The sequence below is a fragment of the Papaver somniferum genome, chromosome 1, assembly GCF_003573695.1.
Source record: "Papaver somniferum cultivar HN1 chromosome 1, ASM357369v1, whole genome shotgun sequence".
NCBI lineage: Eukaryota > Viridiplantae > Streptophyta > Magnoliopsida > Ranunculales > Papaveraceae > Papaver > Papaver somniferum.
The window spans coordinates 64300144-64318815 of record NC_039358.1 but is presented as its reverse complement, the minus strand read 5'-3'; the positions used below and the strand labels follow the sequence as shown (position 1 = coordinate 64318815).

At 35.9% G+C, this 18672-nt stretch overlaps 3 protein-coding genes across 5 annotated transcripts; 2 read left to right on the top strand and 1 right to left on the bottom strand.

Annotated features, from left to right (window-relative positions):
• The first annotated feature begins 442 nt into the window (after positions 1-442).
• Positions 443-4170, top strand: LOC113289418. 2 transcript variants are annotated; one of them, XR_003331012.1, is made up of 4 exons: positions 443-1154; positions 2698-2904; positions 3006-3168; positions 3715-4170. XR_003331012.1 is itself a non-coding variant. In XM_026538670.1 (3 exons), the coding sequence occupies exons 1-3, from the start codon at positions 603-605 to the stop codon at positions 3093-3095; spliced, it is 849 nt and encodes a 282-aa protein (XP_026394455.1). In that variant the 5' UTR covers positions 443-602; the 3' UTR covers positions 3096-3371. The 2 variants fall into 2 exon arrangements, 1 of the variants encoding a protein (XP_026394455.1); XM_026538670.1 differs by lacking the exon at positions 3715-4170 and having other exon boundaries at positions 3006-3371.
• Positions 4171-8444: 4274 nt separating this feature from the next.
• LOC113289395 (squalene synthase-like) lies at positions 8445-13434 on the top strand. 2 transcript variants are annotated; one of them, XM_026538645.1, is made up of 13 exons: positions 8445-8760; positions 9430-9472; positions 9774-9863; positions 10289-10364; positions 10447-10516; positions 10969-11112; positions 11214-11318; positions 11445-11591; positions 12084-12159; positions 12606-12694; positions 12790-12881; positions 12969-13014; positions 13091-13434. In XM_026538645.1, the coding sequence occupies exons 1-13, from the start codon at positions 8566-8568 to the stop codon at positions 13145-13147; spliced, it is 1230 nt and encodes a 409-aa protein (XP_026394430.1). In that variant the 5' UTR covers positions 8445-8565; the 3' UTR covers positions 13148-13434. The 2 variants fall into 2 exon arrangements, with proteins under 2 accessions (XP_026394430.1, XP_026394438.1); XM_026538653.1 differs by lacking the exons at positions 8445-8760; positions 9430-9472 and having other exon boundaries at positions 9774-9903.
• Positions 13435-13838: 404 nt separating this feature from the next.
• LOC113289409 lies at positions 13839-16893 on the bottom strand. The gene is made up of 2 exons (XM_026538660.1): positions 16512-16893; positions 13839-14565 (listed from the first exon to the last, which is right to left on the bottom strand). Exon 2 carries the CDS (start codon positions 14560-14562, stop codon positions 14062-14064), a length of 501 nt encoding a protein of 166 aa, XP_026394445.1. The 5' UTR covers positions 14563-14565; positions 16512-16893; the 3' UTR covers positions 13839-14061.
• Between the last annotated feature and the right edge of the window lie 1779 nt (positions 16894-18672).

Here is an 18672-nt window from a genome sequence, read left to right as displayed (position 1 = left end):
GTGCAGAGATAATATCTTCCTTTTCTGCAACAATTTATATAGTCGGTCTCGGACAAGATCTCATCGAAAATTTTGGCCTCGGCCTCAGTCTACGATCGAGAAGAGTCTCTTTGGCGAAACATAATGTGGTCGAAAAACTTGCCGAGACCACCGAGATTCCACCAAGATGTCGCCTAGTTCTTTGCGAGACTAAGAGGGAGTTCAAGAGTTTCTTTCAAACTCCCCCACGACTAACGGGGGTTTTTAGGGAGTTTGGAAGAATCTTCTAAAGTAAACTCTCCCACGACTAACAGGGATTTTGAGAGACTCATTCGAAGTCGAACTCCCCCACGACTAACAGGTAAAAACTGAATTACACTCAACTCCCCCGGACTAACCCCTTTACATTCATAGACCATTATATAGCCGTATTATGCATTTGGTTCTCCCGAGTCAAGTCCCATCAAATCCCAAAAAGATTAAAAAAATCGGAAGAAAAAGAAAACCATCATCTCCGTGAGCTTGAGAAACCCTGGAATCCTGAATTCACACTCACAGTAGCTAAATCCTAACCTGAAAGTTCCTTGAAACTGTTGAACTCTAGTATTGAAAAATTGCAGATAATGGCAGTCTCGATTCCTCTTCTCCACCATCTTCTGAAACCCCATCCCCCTTCTTTCCTCTTCTTAGAGCCCCTCTGTTTAACTAGCTCTCTCCATTTACATAAACCTCTACGTTCTTTCATCATAAACCCTAATTCTCATTCTTCATCTTCTAGTGTTTCTTACTTCCTTAAACCCTCTTCTTCTTACTTATCTTCATCTTCTTTTTCACATCCCCAAACTCTCTCCACTAGGGCTTTGGTTAATCAAGACAGAGAATTCGACCTTGACACTGAAAATGAATTCGAAGAAGAATTCCTAACGGAAGATGAAGGAGTGGAAACAGAAGAAGTGGAAGAAGAAATAACAGGTGAAGCTCAAATTGAACAAGAACTGGAACCGTTGACAGAATTTGAAGTACCTGTTTTGACTATGAAAGAAAAGAAAGAACTTGCATCTTATGCTCATAGTCTAGGGAAGAAACTTAAGTCTCAACAAGTTGGTAAATCTGGTGTTACTTCTTCTCAAGCTGCTGCATTCATTGAAAACCTTGAATCCAATGAGCTCCTTAAGGTAAGCTCATATTTCATTCTAATTATGCTTTTTATTTGATTAAGTGATGTTTTAGTTGTTTTGGATTGCCAAATGACTTGCCTGCTTGGATGTTCTTAGTGGGTTTAGCTTAGTTTGAACACGAATTATGAATGGTAGTATTAGAACAGGAATACATATGGATAATGGGTTGCTCAAGTGATCATATTAGTGGTGTTTTGAATGCAGATATGAATAGTTGAAATCTATAACAACTACAGGACCTTCAATTCTGTTAAGGATTGGCCTTTACTAAAATAGGATAGTTTAATTGAGGCATCGTGACACCGTAAATTTCTAGTTTGTTTGTTTGTTCTGATTGGCGGTGTTATTTAGAGAATATAGTATCAGCAATTGTTTGAGCGAACCTGTTCTTGGGGTTATATATGTGAACATTATGCAACAGAAGATGTGACTAAGTTTTCGTTCAAGGTTTTATCTGATGATGACTAGGTGCATACATGGTGGGAGCTTAATCTCAAATCATTATAATTAAATGACTAATAACCATGTCTGATCTCTTTACTCCAGCTAACTACTTGCATGAGATTAAAGAAAGTTTTTTTCTTTATCCACCGTCTCCCTGATCCTCAACGTGTATACCTATTTCAATTACCTGCAATGGTAGTAATGGGTATTGAATAGTTGGTTTTCTTAAAAATGCGTTGACTGGTTATTTCGAAGGCATCCCCTTCAATTGACATAGCGAAAATTGATCTGAGAGACTCTGATTAAGTTAAAACTGAGATTTAGGATTGCTTTAAGAAGCTTGGGGTAGTTAGTCAGTTGTTAATAGTTGAACTTGAGTTGTTTTGTTTAGCAAATGTTGTTCACTTTTTTGTTAACCCTTAGCTGGAGGTTCAGATTCATCAGATATGTTTGTCTGATATCCTCAAAGGGGAGAGGGGAAATTTGGTGTTTTTAATCAAGGGTACTGTTGTAGTGTGTACACATGTCACATGGAATTACTCTGAAATATTAGTTCCACATACTAGCAGAAGAGGTTGCTTTTTTTATTGGGCTTCATACGTCTGCGGAATAGCTAATACAACGTATTTATATATGATCAATCCTACAAATAGTTCCATCTACCAATGTGATGGATGTAATAGCTGTTGCAGAAGCTCTAACATTCTTCAGATTATAGCAATGCTGCATAGAGCTCGTCTTTATGGTTTCAAATAGGAGCTAAAATCTCATTTTGCTTTGCAAATTTTACTTGTATTATTATCCGTGTGATAGCTGATATGCTTGCATTTGAAATTTAGGGGTGTTAACTTTTCATCAACTCCTCCTTTAAATGTAAACTGTAAGCATGGTAATTTGGATACAAGAGTCTTTTCATATAATTAGAGGTCCTGATTTGTCCAACATGCTAGATTCCCTGTGATGTAGAATCTTCTTTTTCGTCTTCTTCTGTTCTCACTTCTTCTTTATTGTCATGTCTACTTATATTCTGTTTGGGTTTGTCTGTAAGCAAAGTTTTGATCTGGTAACTATCTTGGTCCATGAACTGTTCAAACAGCTCAAAATACATAACAGTTGTCCAGGGGAGCTAGTTGATGTGGTGAGGGCATTGGAGAAATCAACTGGATCAGTAGCTGTGGGTCAGATTGGCCGATCTGTAATTCTATACAGACCCAGCATTACCAAATTAAAAGCAGCAGAGAAACGAAACCAAGAAAGAAAAGTATATGTGAGAAAAGGATACACACCGAGACCCACTGATACGGTAAACCTCTATTAATTCTCTTCTGTTACTAAATCTGACTCTTGAAATGTTTGTTTACTCCTTTGCTTCTGTTTAAAATTGTTCCCTCATGATAAACGTAGTTGCTGAAGAAAGTGGAAGTACCAAGATTCTCTGGAAGCGGTCGCCGTGGAAGACGTGTTCAAACTCACCCTACCCGCACACGATCGTAGTTTGCTATAATTCTATATTCCAAAGAGAGAGGGAATGATATTTCAAAATGCAAGTTTCCGCTAGTGTAAGTTGGTAAGATCATTCTTACGCTATGTTTTGTATGGAAACCTGTTTGTCTGTGCATACGCAAATGTTTTGAGTCCATGCAATACAAAATTAATCACCAACTTAGTATAGCAGGTCTTTTTTGTTGGAGTGTAAATTTGTGTCATCATCTCTCAATCTATCATGGTAAAAGAAAAAAAAAACTTTAAGGCGCAATTTGACTTCTGGTATGTTCTGCAGATTAAACTTGCCTTTATTTTCTTGCGTAGTTGGCTTTCATATTTTAATTCAGACTGATCGCCTGATCAAGCATAACTGCTACTTAGTGATCAATTGATCAAGTATAATGCTTTATCTTATGAAGGCGGAAAGAACTAATCTCTTAGGGAACATGAAAACCCATGGTAGCAAAAGGCAGCTATGTTAGAATAGTGTGTGTATTCATTTTCTGTTAGATTTCCAAAAGCTCCTTCAAAGAGCCCTGAAGACTGTAGAGTTATTCTGTCTCTTGATTTGATGAAAATACCATCAATAATTGATTCCTCGATTAATAATGTTCTCTTATATTCCCAGATAGATTGTTGGCTGATACGGTTTAATATACCATTGACGAGTGGTTGTTCGAAAATTGCATTATTTTGATGAACTGTTGAATAGGGATGGTTTGTTCTGGGGTTTGTTGCTTAAAGGAAGAGTTAGAGTTAAGCAAAAATGTGGCTTTACTTGGAGAAAGATTAATACTCGAGTTGAGTTCACTCATGAAGCTCAAGATTGCTACAAGACATTCCCGGGAAACAAATCCATCTTTCTTCTTTTTTGCTTTTTTCATTTTTTTTCCAGGAAACTTTGATGTTTGGTTCTAAGCCCACAAAGTTAGTTATAGACTTATAGTAGGGTTCAACCGGATATTTTTTTATTTAGAGGTCCAAAATTAATTAAAACATGGAAATGACCATAATATCCATTGTTACCAAACGTGTGTGTCTGCACGTTCATTATATCGAGTACATATCGGTTACACTGATTATAAATTCGAGTACATATCTGCTACACTGCTTATAAATTCGAGTACATATCTGCTACACTACTTACAAATCTGAGTACATATTTGTCGCGTTGCTTACAAAAAGAACATGTATTCGCTAAACTGCTTACAAATTCGAGTATATATCTGCTGCTTACGAATTCGAGTATTTATCTGCTGCACTGCTTATAGGAAAAGTACATGTTTGTTAGAATCAATAATAAATGAATTAGAAAATGTTTTACATCACATATATTGTAGGATCATACCAATTAATCTCTAATATTTCTTTAATACAATATTAAATCATAGGAAAAATAAAGGAAAACCTTTATATGCACTGTAAACACAGAAAAAGCTATACAAAATGAGCACATACGTACTCATGGATCAAACAAATAAAAATGTGGCAAAACTCTGAATAAAACAAAATCAAAAGAAGTTTCTATCAGTACACCATATACGTACTGCGTATTCATGAACTAAAAATCAACTGCATGTAAATAAGAATCGATGAATTCATGAATATAACATAATCAAAGCACATATTTCAGTATTACACATACGTACTCATAGATCGAACCCAAAAACAATGGCAAAACTATGAATAAAACAAAATCAGAAGAGGTTTCGATCAGTCCGTATACGTACTGCGTATTCATGAACTAAAAAGTCAACCGCATGTAAAGAAGAAATGATGAATCCATGAATATAACCGAATCAAAGCACATGTTTCAGTATTACACATACGTACTCATGGATCGAATCCAAAAACAGTGGCAAAACTTTGAATAAAACAAAATCAAAAGAACTTTCTATCAGTACGCCATATACGTACCGCGTATTCATGAACTAAAAAATCAACTTCATGTAAAGAAAAAGTGATGAATCCATGAATATAGCCGAATTAAAGCACATATTTCAGTACTACACATACGTACTAATGGATCAGCCCAAAAAAAAAAACAGTTTGTATCAGTACGCCACATGTGTACTGCTGATTCATGAACTAAAAAACAACTGTATGTAAAGAATCTATCAAAATAACATAATCGAGAGATTCTTATTTTAGTATCGAAGATATGTACTTATGAATCAAACAACAACAAGTGATTAAACTAAGAACAAAACAGAATCAAAAGCAATTTGTATCAGTATGCAACATATGTACTGTTGGATAATACCCCTGAAACAACAAACAAGCACGATTTTGATAAAATAAAGAAGCGAAAACAACAAGATAATCAAATCGAAAGTTCAAATATGTAAAAAACATCATAATCTAACCAAAAAATTGAATAATTACGATCAAGATTCATCGAAAACAAACCAAAACAAAAAATTAAACGCAAAAAACAAACAAAAAACGAAACAAGAAAGTGAAAACGTAATCAAAACGATCCGACCTTCACAGATTCAGTTGAAAAAAACAAACAACAGCATCAGAAAGAGATATTACATAACATACCTGTAAATCTTCAAAGAGATCTTCAGAAAAACTCTAGCTCGTAATCCAAAAGCAGAAGCAAAATTTGAGCACAAGCAGAAAGAGAGCAGGAGAGCGAAACTCAGATCTCTAAAAAATGGTGATTTTTTTTAAAGAGATATATATGTATTATCAGGGAATGGGTAGTTTGGTTATTTTCAAAAGTGGATTATGACATCCCGCACGTATACCGGACCAGGGGATAAAAATTTTGGTCCAATTTTCTTTTTTTCTTTTTATTATGGACCTCTGGTTACTGGGCTTTAGTGGGTGGATCTTCCACTAACTAAGGAACGATTTTTTAGGAACCATGGTTTTTTTGAGGGGACCATGGTTTTATTAGGCCACCTTCCTTATAGTTATAAGGGGTGTTCTAAAACATTGAAATGACTAACCTACCCTTAACCTTATTTAATTTAAAACCAAACCACTAACCACCTATATATATATATATATATATATATATATATATATATATAACCACCACCTTCTCCCACCACCACATCCCACCATCGCCGATTACCACCACCACCTCCGATTATCACCACCACCAACCACCGATTATCACCACCACCACCTCCGATTATCACCACCACCAACCACCGATTACCACCACCACCTCCCACCATCGCCGATTACCACCACCACCTCCGATTATCACCACCACCAACCATCGATTACCACCACCACCGCCCACCACCGCCAATTACCACCACCACCAACCACCGATTACCACCACCGCCCACCACCGATTACCACCACCACCACCACCACCACCGCCCACCACCGCCGATTACCACCACCACCTCCTCTGATTATCACCACCATCAACCACCGATTACCACCACCACCATCCACCAACCACCACCACCACTATATATATATATATATATATATATATATAAATATAGCTTAATTTAAAACATTAACAAAGATATTCTCACAAACCCATTACTTGTCATTCGTTTTTGGTTGAATAAATGAGAAGTAATCATTAAAATGAGTTGAAAATGGAAGTTGCAAAGAGGTTTAATGGAGAGTTTTTTCAGAGAAAAGTTCGGTTATCACGAATTAATTTTTTGTTAACCGAACTCAGAGTTTGGTTGATTCGCAAAAAAATACTCTTAACCGAACTCCTTGTATTAGAACAACACAAGTCCATAAGTTCGGTTCCTTCGCAAAATAAGGATATCACCGAACTTTAGTTTATGAAAATAATGAGAAGTCCACAAGTTCGGTTCGTTCGCAAAAATGTTAAGTTTTCTTTGTAACCGAACTCTACCTTTGAAACTTCGTAACCGAACTCTACCTAATTCGCCAAGAAATAAATTTCGTAGTAACCGAACATTTGCCTAATTGCATATATGCATATATAAGCCCAGTTCGGTTGATTCGCAAAATATGTTGAAGTTTGCGAACCAACCGAACTTCTAACACTAGGTTACTTTTAACCTGCAGTTCGGTTGGGAACTTGGTTGCGCTGAAGTTTGCGAACTAACTGAACACACAAGATGTACCCAAATAAATTGTTAAGTTCAAAGTTCGGTTACCTACCATTTTATCCTAGGTAACCGAACATTACATTGTACGACCAAAACCTCCATTAACGAGCGAGTTCGGTAACCTGCGTGTTTGGAAAACGTAACCGAACTACACTTTCAGGTGTGTTCGGTTACATGCTCTTGACATATGGTAACCGAACTGGCCCAAATCTACATAAAAAATTTCATTTTCTTTGAAAGTTTGGAGCAATTCAACCAACATTATCTAAGTTTGAAGCATACCTGGGTACCCAAATACCCTTCCTCCGGTCGTGGTTGGTAAAATCCATCGTTTTTCATGTTTTCCTTCTTCATCTTCTCTAACTTTACTCTCTCAATAATTCTACTTCTTTAAAAAAACATCTGACTTTTTAATCTCACTAATTATCTTTAACTTAATCATCTCACTAATCGTTACACTAACTATTATTAACACTAACTAATCATCACCCAAAATTAATCAGGAGGGTAATTTAGGTATTAATATAAATATCTAGATAAGGGGTGATCTAGATTTACTTCTAATGTCTTTACCCAAAATAAAACCATGGTCCCCAAAAAAATCATGGTCCCAAAAAATCGTTCTAACTAAGACTACCATAATAGTGCCTATTAATAATTCCTACTTTTGGTTTTTCTTAGGCCCATGAGCTTGGTCATGCTGTGAGCCTGTGAGTTAGCACTGAATGAGTACCAAAAGCAAGCATTTTCTTGGCATGCCAAATTTGGACAAATTATGATGATAAACTGGAGGTGATGCTGCTCAACGCGGTTTTGTAGTTTAATTCTAGCATCACTCGTTTCTTCTTTATTGTGTTGTCGGACTTCAGAACTTGTCATCAGAAGTTATGAACAGAACTCATAAATGCTGTTTCTTTTTGAAACAAGATTCAGATTGCCATGTTCTTTTTGCCATTTTTTTTAGAGATGGACATCGCTAGCAATCGGAAAAGCTCTTGTCCTGGCATATGATGGATGGAAATTCGCAAAGACCTTTTTTGGTATAAATAATCCCATTCCCATCTAAACTGGCAAACCAATTGTCAAAAGGAAAAGATTTAGGTACAAACCCCGCTTAGTTAAGGATTATTGATCACATGTTTCCGAGTCCGCGTTTGTTCGGTTCATTGACACTTGCTGACGAAAATAAGTCCACAAAAAAAAAACGGGTTTTCCACCAGTACTTTTGATTACCCCCGGTCGCTGCCAAACTGGTCGTTGTTGAATTTAAAGATGGCTAATTAATTTTTTCGATATTTAAATATTTTACATCACAATAACCAGAATAGGATCAAGATTCTCTTTCTCTCTCTTTCTTTCTTGCTCTCAGATTTGTGCTGTGAGATCTGTTAGTGAAGAAGAAGAGAGAAAAAATGGTGAGCATAGGAGCAATATTGAAACATCCAGATGAATTCCGTCCGCTTCTAAAGCTGAAATTGGCATCTAAACATGCTGAGAAGCAGATCCCTCATGAACCTCATTGGCATTTTTGTTATTCTATGCTTCATAAAGTTTCTCGTAGTTTCGCCCTTGTTATTCAACAATTAGGTCCTGAGCTTCGAAACGCTGTAAGCTTCTTATTCTCTTTTTCGTTGGTATTATTGGATTCGTTAGTGGAATTGCTGTTATCATAATGTGGATTCAATATTATAAGTGAATAGGTTTTCAAGAATTTGATTTCGTTATTCCCAATCAAATTTGTTTTCTCGTAGTATTATTATTGATCCTTGCAGCAATGTCTTGTCTAAAAGTTACGAAATCTTAAAATTCAATTTCGTTAAAACATTAGTGTTGTTTCTCAATTTAGTTTCTTGGAGTTGCTTATAGATTGATTGCCTTTTCCTTATATTCATAAAATTACCATGATTATGTTACGTTATGTTGAATCCAATTGAATATCCTGTTCATTATGTGTTTCTAACCAAATCCAAGTTTTCACAATCGTGTTAGTACTATAAATCTGCACTGAAGCATCTTTTGGTATCTTTTGATTGGGATAGTTATTTCAGTGTAATGTTTTCTCAAAGCACCTTTTATTTAGTACTTTGGACTCCTTTGAATAAGTTCATGGAGAATGTTGGTTGTGGGTAAAGCTCAATAACCATGTGCGGTTACAAGCTTGTTCCAGCTTTAGTTCTCTTGTTAGAGAAGGTTCCAGTTGTTATATAATATATGCCAACATTCACTTACAACATTTCCTCTACAATTACTTGACTTAGCCGTTTGTACTTTTGCAGGTTGCCATTTTTTATTTGGTTCTCAGAGCGCTTGATACTGTTGGTTAGTTCATTATCTTTACCTTGCCTTCCTTATATTCTATTTATGGTTTTGTTCGTGAATCTTTTACAGGTTTTATTCATAGTAATGTCATGGTATACTGTCTATCCTTTCTTTTCTTTACCGATGAAGATTTTTCATAAATAGCGCGTGCATTGTGGTTTTGATTGTTGAGTTCTAATCGAGGCATGACGACCATGTTTTCGTTTTCTCATTTGTATTCTGGTGGTCTTCTTTATCTTCCAATATTACCATCACATCAATTTTTCTTATGGTAGGCTCATTCAACTCCTTATTGTTTCAGAGGATGACACAAGCATACCTAATGACATAAAGGTGCCTATTCTGGAAGCTTTTCACCGTCACATATACGATCGTGATTGGCACTTCGCATGTAAGCGTTCTGGAAATTTGACCCAATCACATTGCTCTAAGTATGTTTGCCTGTTTTCTGTTCATGATGAGTTTCAGTTGATAATGACACTTGATTAATAATAATTACAAAACCATTTTAATACTGTAAAATCCTGAATGCTACACATTTTGCATGATATTGCTTTACATTGGAACATTGTATCCCGGTTGGCCATTGAGCTGTGAAGGTACATTTCTGAGGCTGTCGTACGAACATTTTTCAGTAAGAATGAATCTTACTTTCTAATAGGGGAGTCATGATCACACTTCGTACATCATACTTGCTTCAGTTTCTTGTGTATTGATTGTTTCTGCTTGCAAAATGATTCGAATAGAACCTATATCCCGGATTCATGTTTTACTGGATGTTGACATGTTTCCAAATGTCTCGTGTTGTATGTTAAGGTGGTACGAATCACTACAAAGTTCTCATGGACGAGTTTCATCACGTTACAACTGCATTTTTAGAGCTTGGAAAAGGGTAATCTCAGACACTTTTCCTGTAACATTTGTGTGAAAGAAATTTTTTATAATGCAGTGTATAACATTTTCATTTTTCGCAGTTATCAAGAGGCAATTGAAGAAATAACCAAAAGAATGGGTGCAGGAATGGCTAAATTTATACTGAAGGAGGTTTATAGCATTTTCTTCTTTTTGACCTGTGCTATGCCAGACTTCTAGTGCTTCCTTTTATTTTAATGATCTTATGTAGTGAATAAATTGGATGTACAATAGATATGAGGAAGTTGACCGTAATGTGACTTTGGGAATCAAGTTTATGATGGTACACACGAGAAACCAAAATGTCAGTTCTTAGTTCTTACATATTTTCCTGCCGTGGTTACTCTGATGTAGAATTGCAGTTCAATGAAAAGGATTAAGAAATTTATGTTGACCGGAAGAGTGGTTAGGGATTTGAGTCATTAACTGCAATGGTGCCTTTGCCTAATTTCAATGGACTTCAAGAAGTATCCGAATAAGATTACAATGTGCAACTGCAGTGTACATTAGGCGTTGAGCGAAGATAGGAAATTGTTTTTCAAGTGTATTACTCATCTAATTTATTTATTTTTCCTTTGTTTTAGGTGGAAACAGTTGATGAGTACGATGAGTATTGTCACTATGTTGCTGGACTCGTTGGGCTAGGGTTGTCGAAACTTTTCCATGCTGCCAATTTGGAGGATTTGGCCTCTGATTACCTCTCAAATTCAATGGGCTTATTTCTTCAGGTGTTGTATCTCAGATAGTCATTCTCTCACCCTCAACATAGTTTTGTGCACATGCAATTAAAAAGCTAAAATACAATCTTTGTGTATTTCCCGAGTGGCAGAAAACTAATATTATTCGAGACTACCTGGAGGATATCAATGAGATACCCAAGTCACGCATGTTCTGGCCTCGCGAAATTTGGAGTAAATATGTGAACAAGCTCGAGGTGAAACAGCTTCACGCGTGCTACTTGAATGTTATATTTGTTGTGCCATAGGTCCATACTGTATTCCTATTTTACTGGTCATTTTCAGAACGCCTCATATGTTTTTGTTGTTCACCTGCATTTCAGGACTTGAAAAATGAGGAGAACTCGGAGAAGGCAGTTCAGTGCTTGAATGATATGGTTACCAATGCATTACTGCACATGGAAGACTGCTTAAAGTACATGGCAGCATTACGGGATCCCGCCATATTCCGATTTTGTGCTATTCCTCAGGTACAAATCCTCTCAAAGTTTAAACAGTTTGTCTTACTGATTTTTGTTAAATTAAGTTGTAGCCAAAGAGTAGAATAAACTATTACTATAGTAGGTCGATAGATTTAGACTCTGATTTTCCTTCCCAGGCTCTCTGGTTTTTTAGTTCCTAAAAGATAAGACTTAGAATTAAAATTCTGATCGTTCAAGACTTATTTTGAGTTCAATTGGTTGAATTCAGTGAGAACTGAGAAGAGACCGAGATAATTTACATATGTCAAACTTGAATCGTTTAGTGCTGCATGACTTGATGTATTTTGGGATCTTGGTCGAGAGACAACTAGGTCTGGACTGATTCCCAAAGGACTTCTCTGATTCATGTAGGAACCACTTGATTCAGTCTATATACATTTTTCCCCTGCTTGTATCTATCTGGTTTCGTTACAGAGAAATGATTCTGTGTTACATATATGTGGAGCCATGGAGGTTTGATTTTTTTTTTCTTTGAATCAGATCATGGCAATTGGAACACTTGCTTTATGCTACAACAACATTGAAGTTTTTAGAGGAGTAGTAAAGATGAGGCGTGGTAAGAGAAGCTAGACTTCGTTACATTTTTTGCTTAATTGCTTTGTGCAATGTTTGTGGGCTAATTTTTTTTACTTAAACCGTTCCCTTGTTATTCCTATGTTACTCTTAATGCACTGAAATGATCGTACCATCCATTATTCAGATACAGGGGATGTCTGGATGGATTTTATCAGAAATTGAGTGAACTAGTAGTGCACAAATAGGCCATAGTTCAAGAACTTTCCTCTAAGCTAGTTCCATTTCATCATTTTTGTATTAGAATAATAAGGGAAATTCCAAGCTAGTCCGTGAAAAATCAGTGTAACCATGTCATTTTGTTTGAGCTATTGATGCTATACAGAAACAGTTATCGTTGTTGTTGACAGGACTGAGTACGATCTAATATTAATTGCTTTTTTTAACGATATTATTTGCTTTTGGTTTTGTATGTTTTAAATTTTCTAGGTCTGACGGCTAAAGTTATGGACCAGACAAAAACCATGTCTGATGTCTATGGTGCTTTCTATGATTTTTCGCTAATGCTGAAGAGCAAGGTAGGTGTTTTAGTACTTTATTTGAAAGATAGTGTTCAGCATTTTGAAGGCACCGATTGTGTAATAATATTCCAAGGGCCATATTTTGATTACAGATTGACAAGAATGATCCAAATGCCACAAAAACACTCAACCGCATAGAAGCAGTACAGAAAGTTTGCAGGGATTCTGGTGCGCTGAATCACAGGTTTGTCTCTGTTCAAGTTCTATTCTAATAATCTTGGTTTCTGCTTTGATGTATCAGCTTATCCCATTTATGTTTTCCTCCCTCCAGGACCTCGTACATACTTGGCAACCAGTCAATATGCAATTCAACTATGGTAAAAATAATTACTGCTGTATTTGATTCCCTTGTTGAAGAATGTATGCTAATGTTGCTATTAATTTGGTTTCCAGATATTTGTGGTCTTCCTTGTGCTGGCGCTCATGATTGCGTTTGTCGCGACCAAGTGAGCGATTATTTCAGACATGCACAAGTGGTTGCTACAAAAATGCTTTTCATCACTTCAACTGGGAATTGAGTTTATCTATTTTTCTTTGTTTAGGTCATATTGTCTTTAGATTTCATGGTTGATATGTATATCTGGTTGGCTGACAAACTGTGCAATGAAGTTGTGTGTATTATTTACAATCTATAATTGGTAGTGCTAATCCGACTTACAATTCCAAGTATATACGCTGCTTTTAGTTTTCTAGTTCAGATCAAAAGTGTGCACACGAAGTGCATGTTTATTGCTTAATTGTTACTCCCTTTCTCCCTTAAAGTGTGCACACCTTATTGCTTAGTTCTGGTTCTTTTAAAGTTGTTCTGATATGTAACATGTAATCTTTGTTTGTCTGAGGAGATAACCTGGCTGATAAATTTTAATTTTGAGTTTGGACGAAATGAATGTTTCACATCCATCTCCCTTGAATCAAATTGGTTCTTCGGTTCTTTACTAGAAACCTATTCTTCTGCGGGTCTATGATGCCAACAGCTTTAACATTTCATAAAAAATTTCTCGTATTAGGAAACAAGGTAATCCGATTAGAAGTCATACTATGGGTCTATGATGCTAACAGCTTTAATATTTCGTAAACATTTTCTGGTATTAGGAAACAAGGTTATCCGATTAAAAGCAGTTAATAAGAAACTGGACAACCATAAGTCGAAGGTGATAACACGGTTTAGATAAATTTTGTTCAAGTTAAATTTTGTTCAAGTTAGTAGCTACTTTATGAAAAGTCGAGTGATACTGAAAAGTAATTCTTACGGGTTAACTACATCTGCTCCATCCCAATAATGTGAATCTGTTGTGAATTCATCTAGAGACCCACAGGAGCCACTGCTGATTTCGGATATTCGACTCTATCGAGTAAGTGTGACCTCACCAGCTCCTGCCTGCTTTCTTCATCCGTCTATGTAGAGTTGATGCTGACACGTTCAACGCTTTTGCAAGGGTGCGAATGCTGGTTCGTGGTTGTAGAGGGATTTCTGGGATCTTGCTCAAATCAACCTCAACAGCTTTCCTACCAACTCTAGTTGGTTTTCGTGAAGACACATCAACAGGTAAATTCTGCCCTTGAGACTCTTTACCTAGTTTCCAAATACGTTTTACTGTAGTTTCTGATACTGAAAATTGTTGTGCTGCCATTGGTATCGAGCCCCTTTGCAGTTTTCCCTTGTTGCTCTCCTTCAATAAGAAGTGGTAAATAGCTAGTCGCTGTTCATTTGTGAGGTTTTTCTTGTTTCTGGTGGAAAAACTTGTATCTTCTGCACGTGTTGTTGTTTCTTCAGGCGTCATAGGCAACTCTGAGATTGTTTCTGGAGAACAAGGGGTTGAGCCCATAACGAACTCCGTCTCCTCCAGCTCCTCGATTATCACCATCACCTCAATCAATTCAGAATTGTTAATTAGTTCAGTTAGAGTTCATTAGTTCATGAAACCAATACTTTAAGCAACCAATAAGTTCCCTGTCAATGTCAAAGAACGGATTTCTAAGAGCACTTTGTTTATCTCATATACAGATGGACAACAGTCCCGCCAATGGAAGTGTCTCAACTACTGCAGCTGTAGCTGAGAAGCAAAGACCTACAAAGGCTTCTCTTGCTTTTGATTGTAAAAGGTATGCATCTGATTCAGGGTATTTTATACTCCTGGAGTAACATTTTCTTCATGTTTGTATAATATTTCAAACCAGAAAACTTGCAATCTATCTTGGCGCACTAAAATTCGTGCCTAACACACCATAACTATTCATGCGCCATGTTAACAATGAGTCCATTTAGTTAGTATTGAGTTGACATCCAAATGAGTCCAATGGCGCACACCATGACACCACACGATCATTCTTGTGTAGACGAATGACTTGTATTCTCAGACTCAATATGGATATGCAGATATAGGCCAAAAACACCACGTCCACTACCTTTGGGAATGTTTTCAAATGAAAAGGAAGTGCATATCATATCTCAAGAATTACTAGGGTCAAGTGGATCGCATGTCTATTCTGTATTTTTCCTAATCTCTAATCACGGGAGCATAAGATTCTACATATACCCTAGATGTCATTCTACTAGTTGGACTTGTCTAACTATTTCATATGCCATGTTAACAATGAGTTCGTTCAGTTAGTATTGAGTTGACATCCGAACCAGTCCAATGACGCTCACCAATGACACCACGCAATCATTTTCGTAGTAGTGTGTAAAACCTTGAATAGACGAATGACTTGTATTCTCAGACTCAATATGTATCCTATGCAGATGTAGGCCAATGCGTCCACTACCTTGTTTTCAAATGATAATGAAGTGCACATCACTGGGTTGCGCCGATACTTGAGAATTATGTACGTACACGAATCGGATTCTCCGATACCCGTATCGGATACGATACCCTCGGATACTTCCCAAAAGGCTTATCAAAAATTTATTAGTTTTCCTAGAGGTTTTTTCTTCAGTTTTTTTTGTAAGATCGCTCTTGCTTTCACGTGCTTTGTACATGTGAAGAGGAGAAACACTTAAAAAGAAATTGAAGGAGTTTATAGCCTTCATATGAGGGTTGAGAGAGGAAATTTCAAATTTGCTAGCAATGTGAGACTGAAATGTTGTGATATATAGATGTACAATGAGTGTTTTTGGGATTAGACTGAATTTGTGTGCTCTAATACATTCTTGAGTCCTATAAGATTGCATTTGCAAATATTTATGTATGTGGTATCCATACGTATCCGTATCGGCCATTTTCGGAGATGCCGAATCGGATTCTTCGATACGTACCAGAATCGGATGCCGTACCAGTATCTGTGCAACCCAGGCACATCATATCTCAAGAATTACTAGTGTCAAGTCTATAGCATGTCTATTCTGTATTTCTCCCAATTTCTAATCACGGGAGCATAAGACTCTACATATACCCTAGATATCATTCTACTAGTTGGATTTGTCTATTTTTGCTAACATGGAATTCCTTCAAAATTTTGTTGAAAGAGAAATCAACAGTTCTAATATTTCAGCATACAGTAAAGTTCTACAGCTCACTAGCTAGATTTAGAGGTCTGAGGTTAGTTCACAACCTGAAGCATATGTTGGAAAACTAGAAATTCTATTCCACAGTAACAGGTGATGTTGTTCAGGTCAATGTTGTTCAAAACTCTCTAAATTCTGTGTGGAGTTTCATTGGTAACTGATGAAGATGAATGAAGTTTTGTTTCTGAAGCTTTCTTATCAGAAAATTCTTGCATGCAAACAAGTTATTCTCAAAGACAAAAAAGCAGCAAATAGAAGAAATTTCAGTAATGACTCGAGAGGTAATGTTTCCGAGGTTTTGATATGTACCTTGGAAGTTTTAATGTTGAAGTTAAATTCTTAATTGTTTTGAAGTATTATCTCCTTTCTGAATCTTGAATCTCAGATCTAGACTGATTCTTTTTGAAGTTTCCTTACTCTTGTTGATTTCCGATATTGAGATTGGAAGATGAAAAATCACGATAGTGATCATAAAAAAATCGAGGAATAAAGACAGAAATCATCTGATTCTTAAAGATTACTCAGAAGATTATGAAGAACCTCTGCTTCTGTAAATTAATGGAGGTATTGGAAAGTTCATGACTTTTTACGCACGGATTAAGATTAAGAAAAGATAAATCTGGAAAAATCTGGAATTAGAATTTTATTTGAGCGTAAATCTGAAGGGAAAAAAACCCTATTCTCTCTCTTCCTTGCCTTTTTGCCTCTGAAATCTATAAATAAAAAAGTAAAAAGTTAATTTGGCATTTGTATACCATTCCAAAGGTTATTTTTTGACTTCTTAAAACAAGAAAGTCATAAGTTATTTTGGGTATATTTTTAGAGTGACTTCTAGCCTGTATGGGCATGCCAGAAGTAATTTTTTGACTTCTGGAAATCGAAAAGTCAGAAATCAGTTTGGTGTCGAATTTCAAACGACTTTTAAAAGTCGAAAAGGTAAAGCAGAAGTCAGAAACAGATTTGCATCCAAACGCGTTATAATTTTTTGTGAAGTAAAAATATTTTGCTTCTAACTTTTACTTTTGGTATCCAAACAGTTACTACAATTTCAAAATGACTTCTACAAGAAAAGAAAAAAGTTAATTTTCGTGAAGCAAATTGTTTTTGCTTCTAACTTATGGGATTGATTTATCCTTCTGGGAAACCACAAGTGATCTGCTTCTGGTATCGAAACACCCTTTTAAGAACTGCCAAAATCCTGAAAAGTCACTTTATCAGCGACGTAGAGCGTGTCATTCTGCATTCTTGCTATTCTCAAATTCTTAAACCCTATAGGAAAAGAAAAAGAAAAAAGTTTTCTCTTATCCATGAAGGCATCGGGTGTGCATAGCTTTGGAATTCCTAATTTAATAAATTTTATTGCCATTTGCTAAACTGTTACTGGATCAATCGCTAAAAACACCACACGTATTTCAAATCGAGCAAAGCTATTTCAACATTGGGATATTTATATGATATTTGGAAGTAATTAACATTATAGCTGATTTCAGGTCTTATACGTGAAAGATATCGTAGATGACATGCATGCAATCTATAAGATATTGGATCAGAAAGAAACTCACAAGAAGCAATTGAAAATTTGGAATTTGCAGGAACTAGAAAATAACAAGGTTTTGACCATCCATACCTGACTTGTCAAACAGATTAAGAGCATATTTTTTCTGTGACAAAATAGACTTTTTATTATTCCTTTAAACATAGAGATCTAAGAAATAATGAAGGTCAGTCAAATCCTTGATGAAAAAATGGCCTTGTAGTTAAAAACAAATCAGTATAATATTCCTTAGAGTTATCGGAGAGAAGAATGTCACCAACATAAACGAAAAGTATGGTAATTCTGTAACCATTTATTTATGCAAATACCGATAAATGTGCAGTTCAAATCTTGAGTTCATATAAGAGAAGCACATAGAGTAATTTTCATGCTAAGATCTAGAATTTTTCTTTAAGTTGTGTAGAGACTTATGTAGCTTAAGGTGATTTATATCAGTAAAACCTAGAGGTTATGACATATAAGTATCCTCTGATAAGTCAACATGCAAGAATAGATTGATTATATTTATTTGAGAGATGGACAAGTATAATTCACATAAAAAGAGGAACTCCCCGATGTTGGACTAAAAATTTTCATTCACAAAATAAAATAATAATGAAAAAATGGGGTACAACAACCTCACCCAATATTTCGATTAGCAATCTGTATGGACAAACTCCAATATACTTTCAAGAGAATCAACTAGACTCAATCTTAACAAAGTATATCAAAGAGTTAATATCTCTCTTTCTCGATTCAATTCTTACTCAAGCAAATAGTAATCTGCGAGTCTAATTGAATACAAGAGAAATCACTTGAACGGTACCAAAGACCAATGTTCAAGTATCAATCAATTTCAATAAACAACCAAAGGTCGGATTTCCAATTGATTGATTCTAACGCAAAACCTGTGATATTTCAATTATATAACATAAT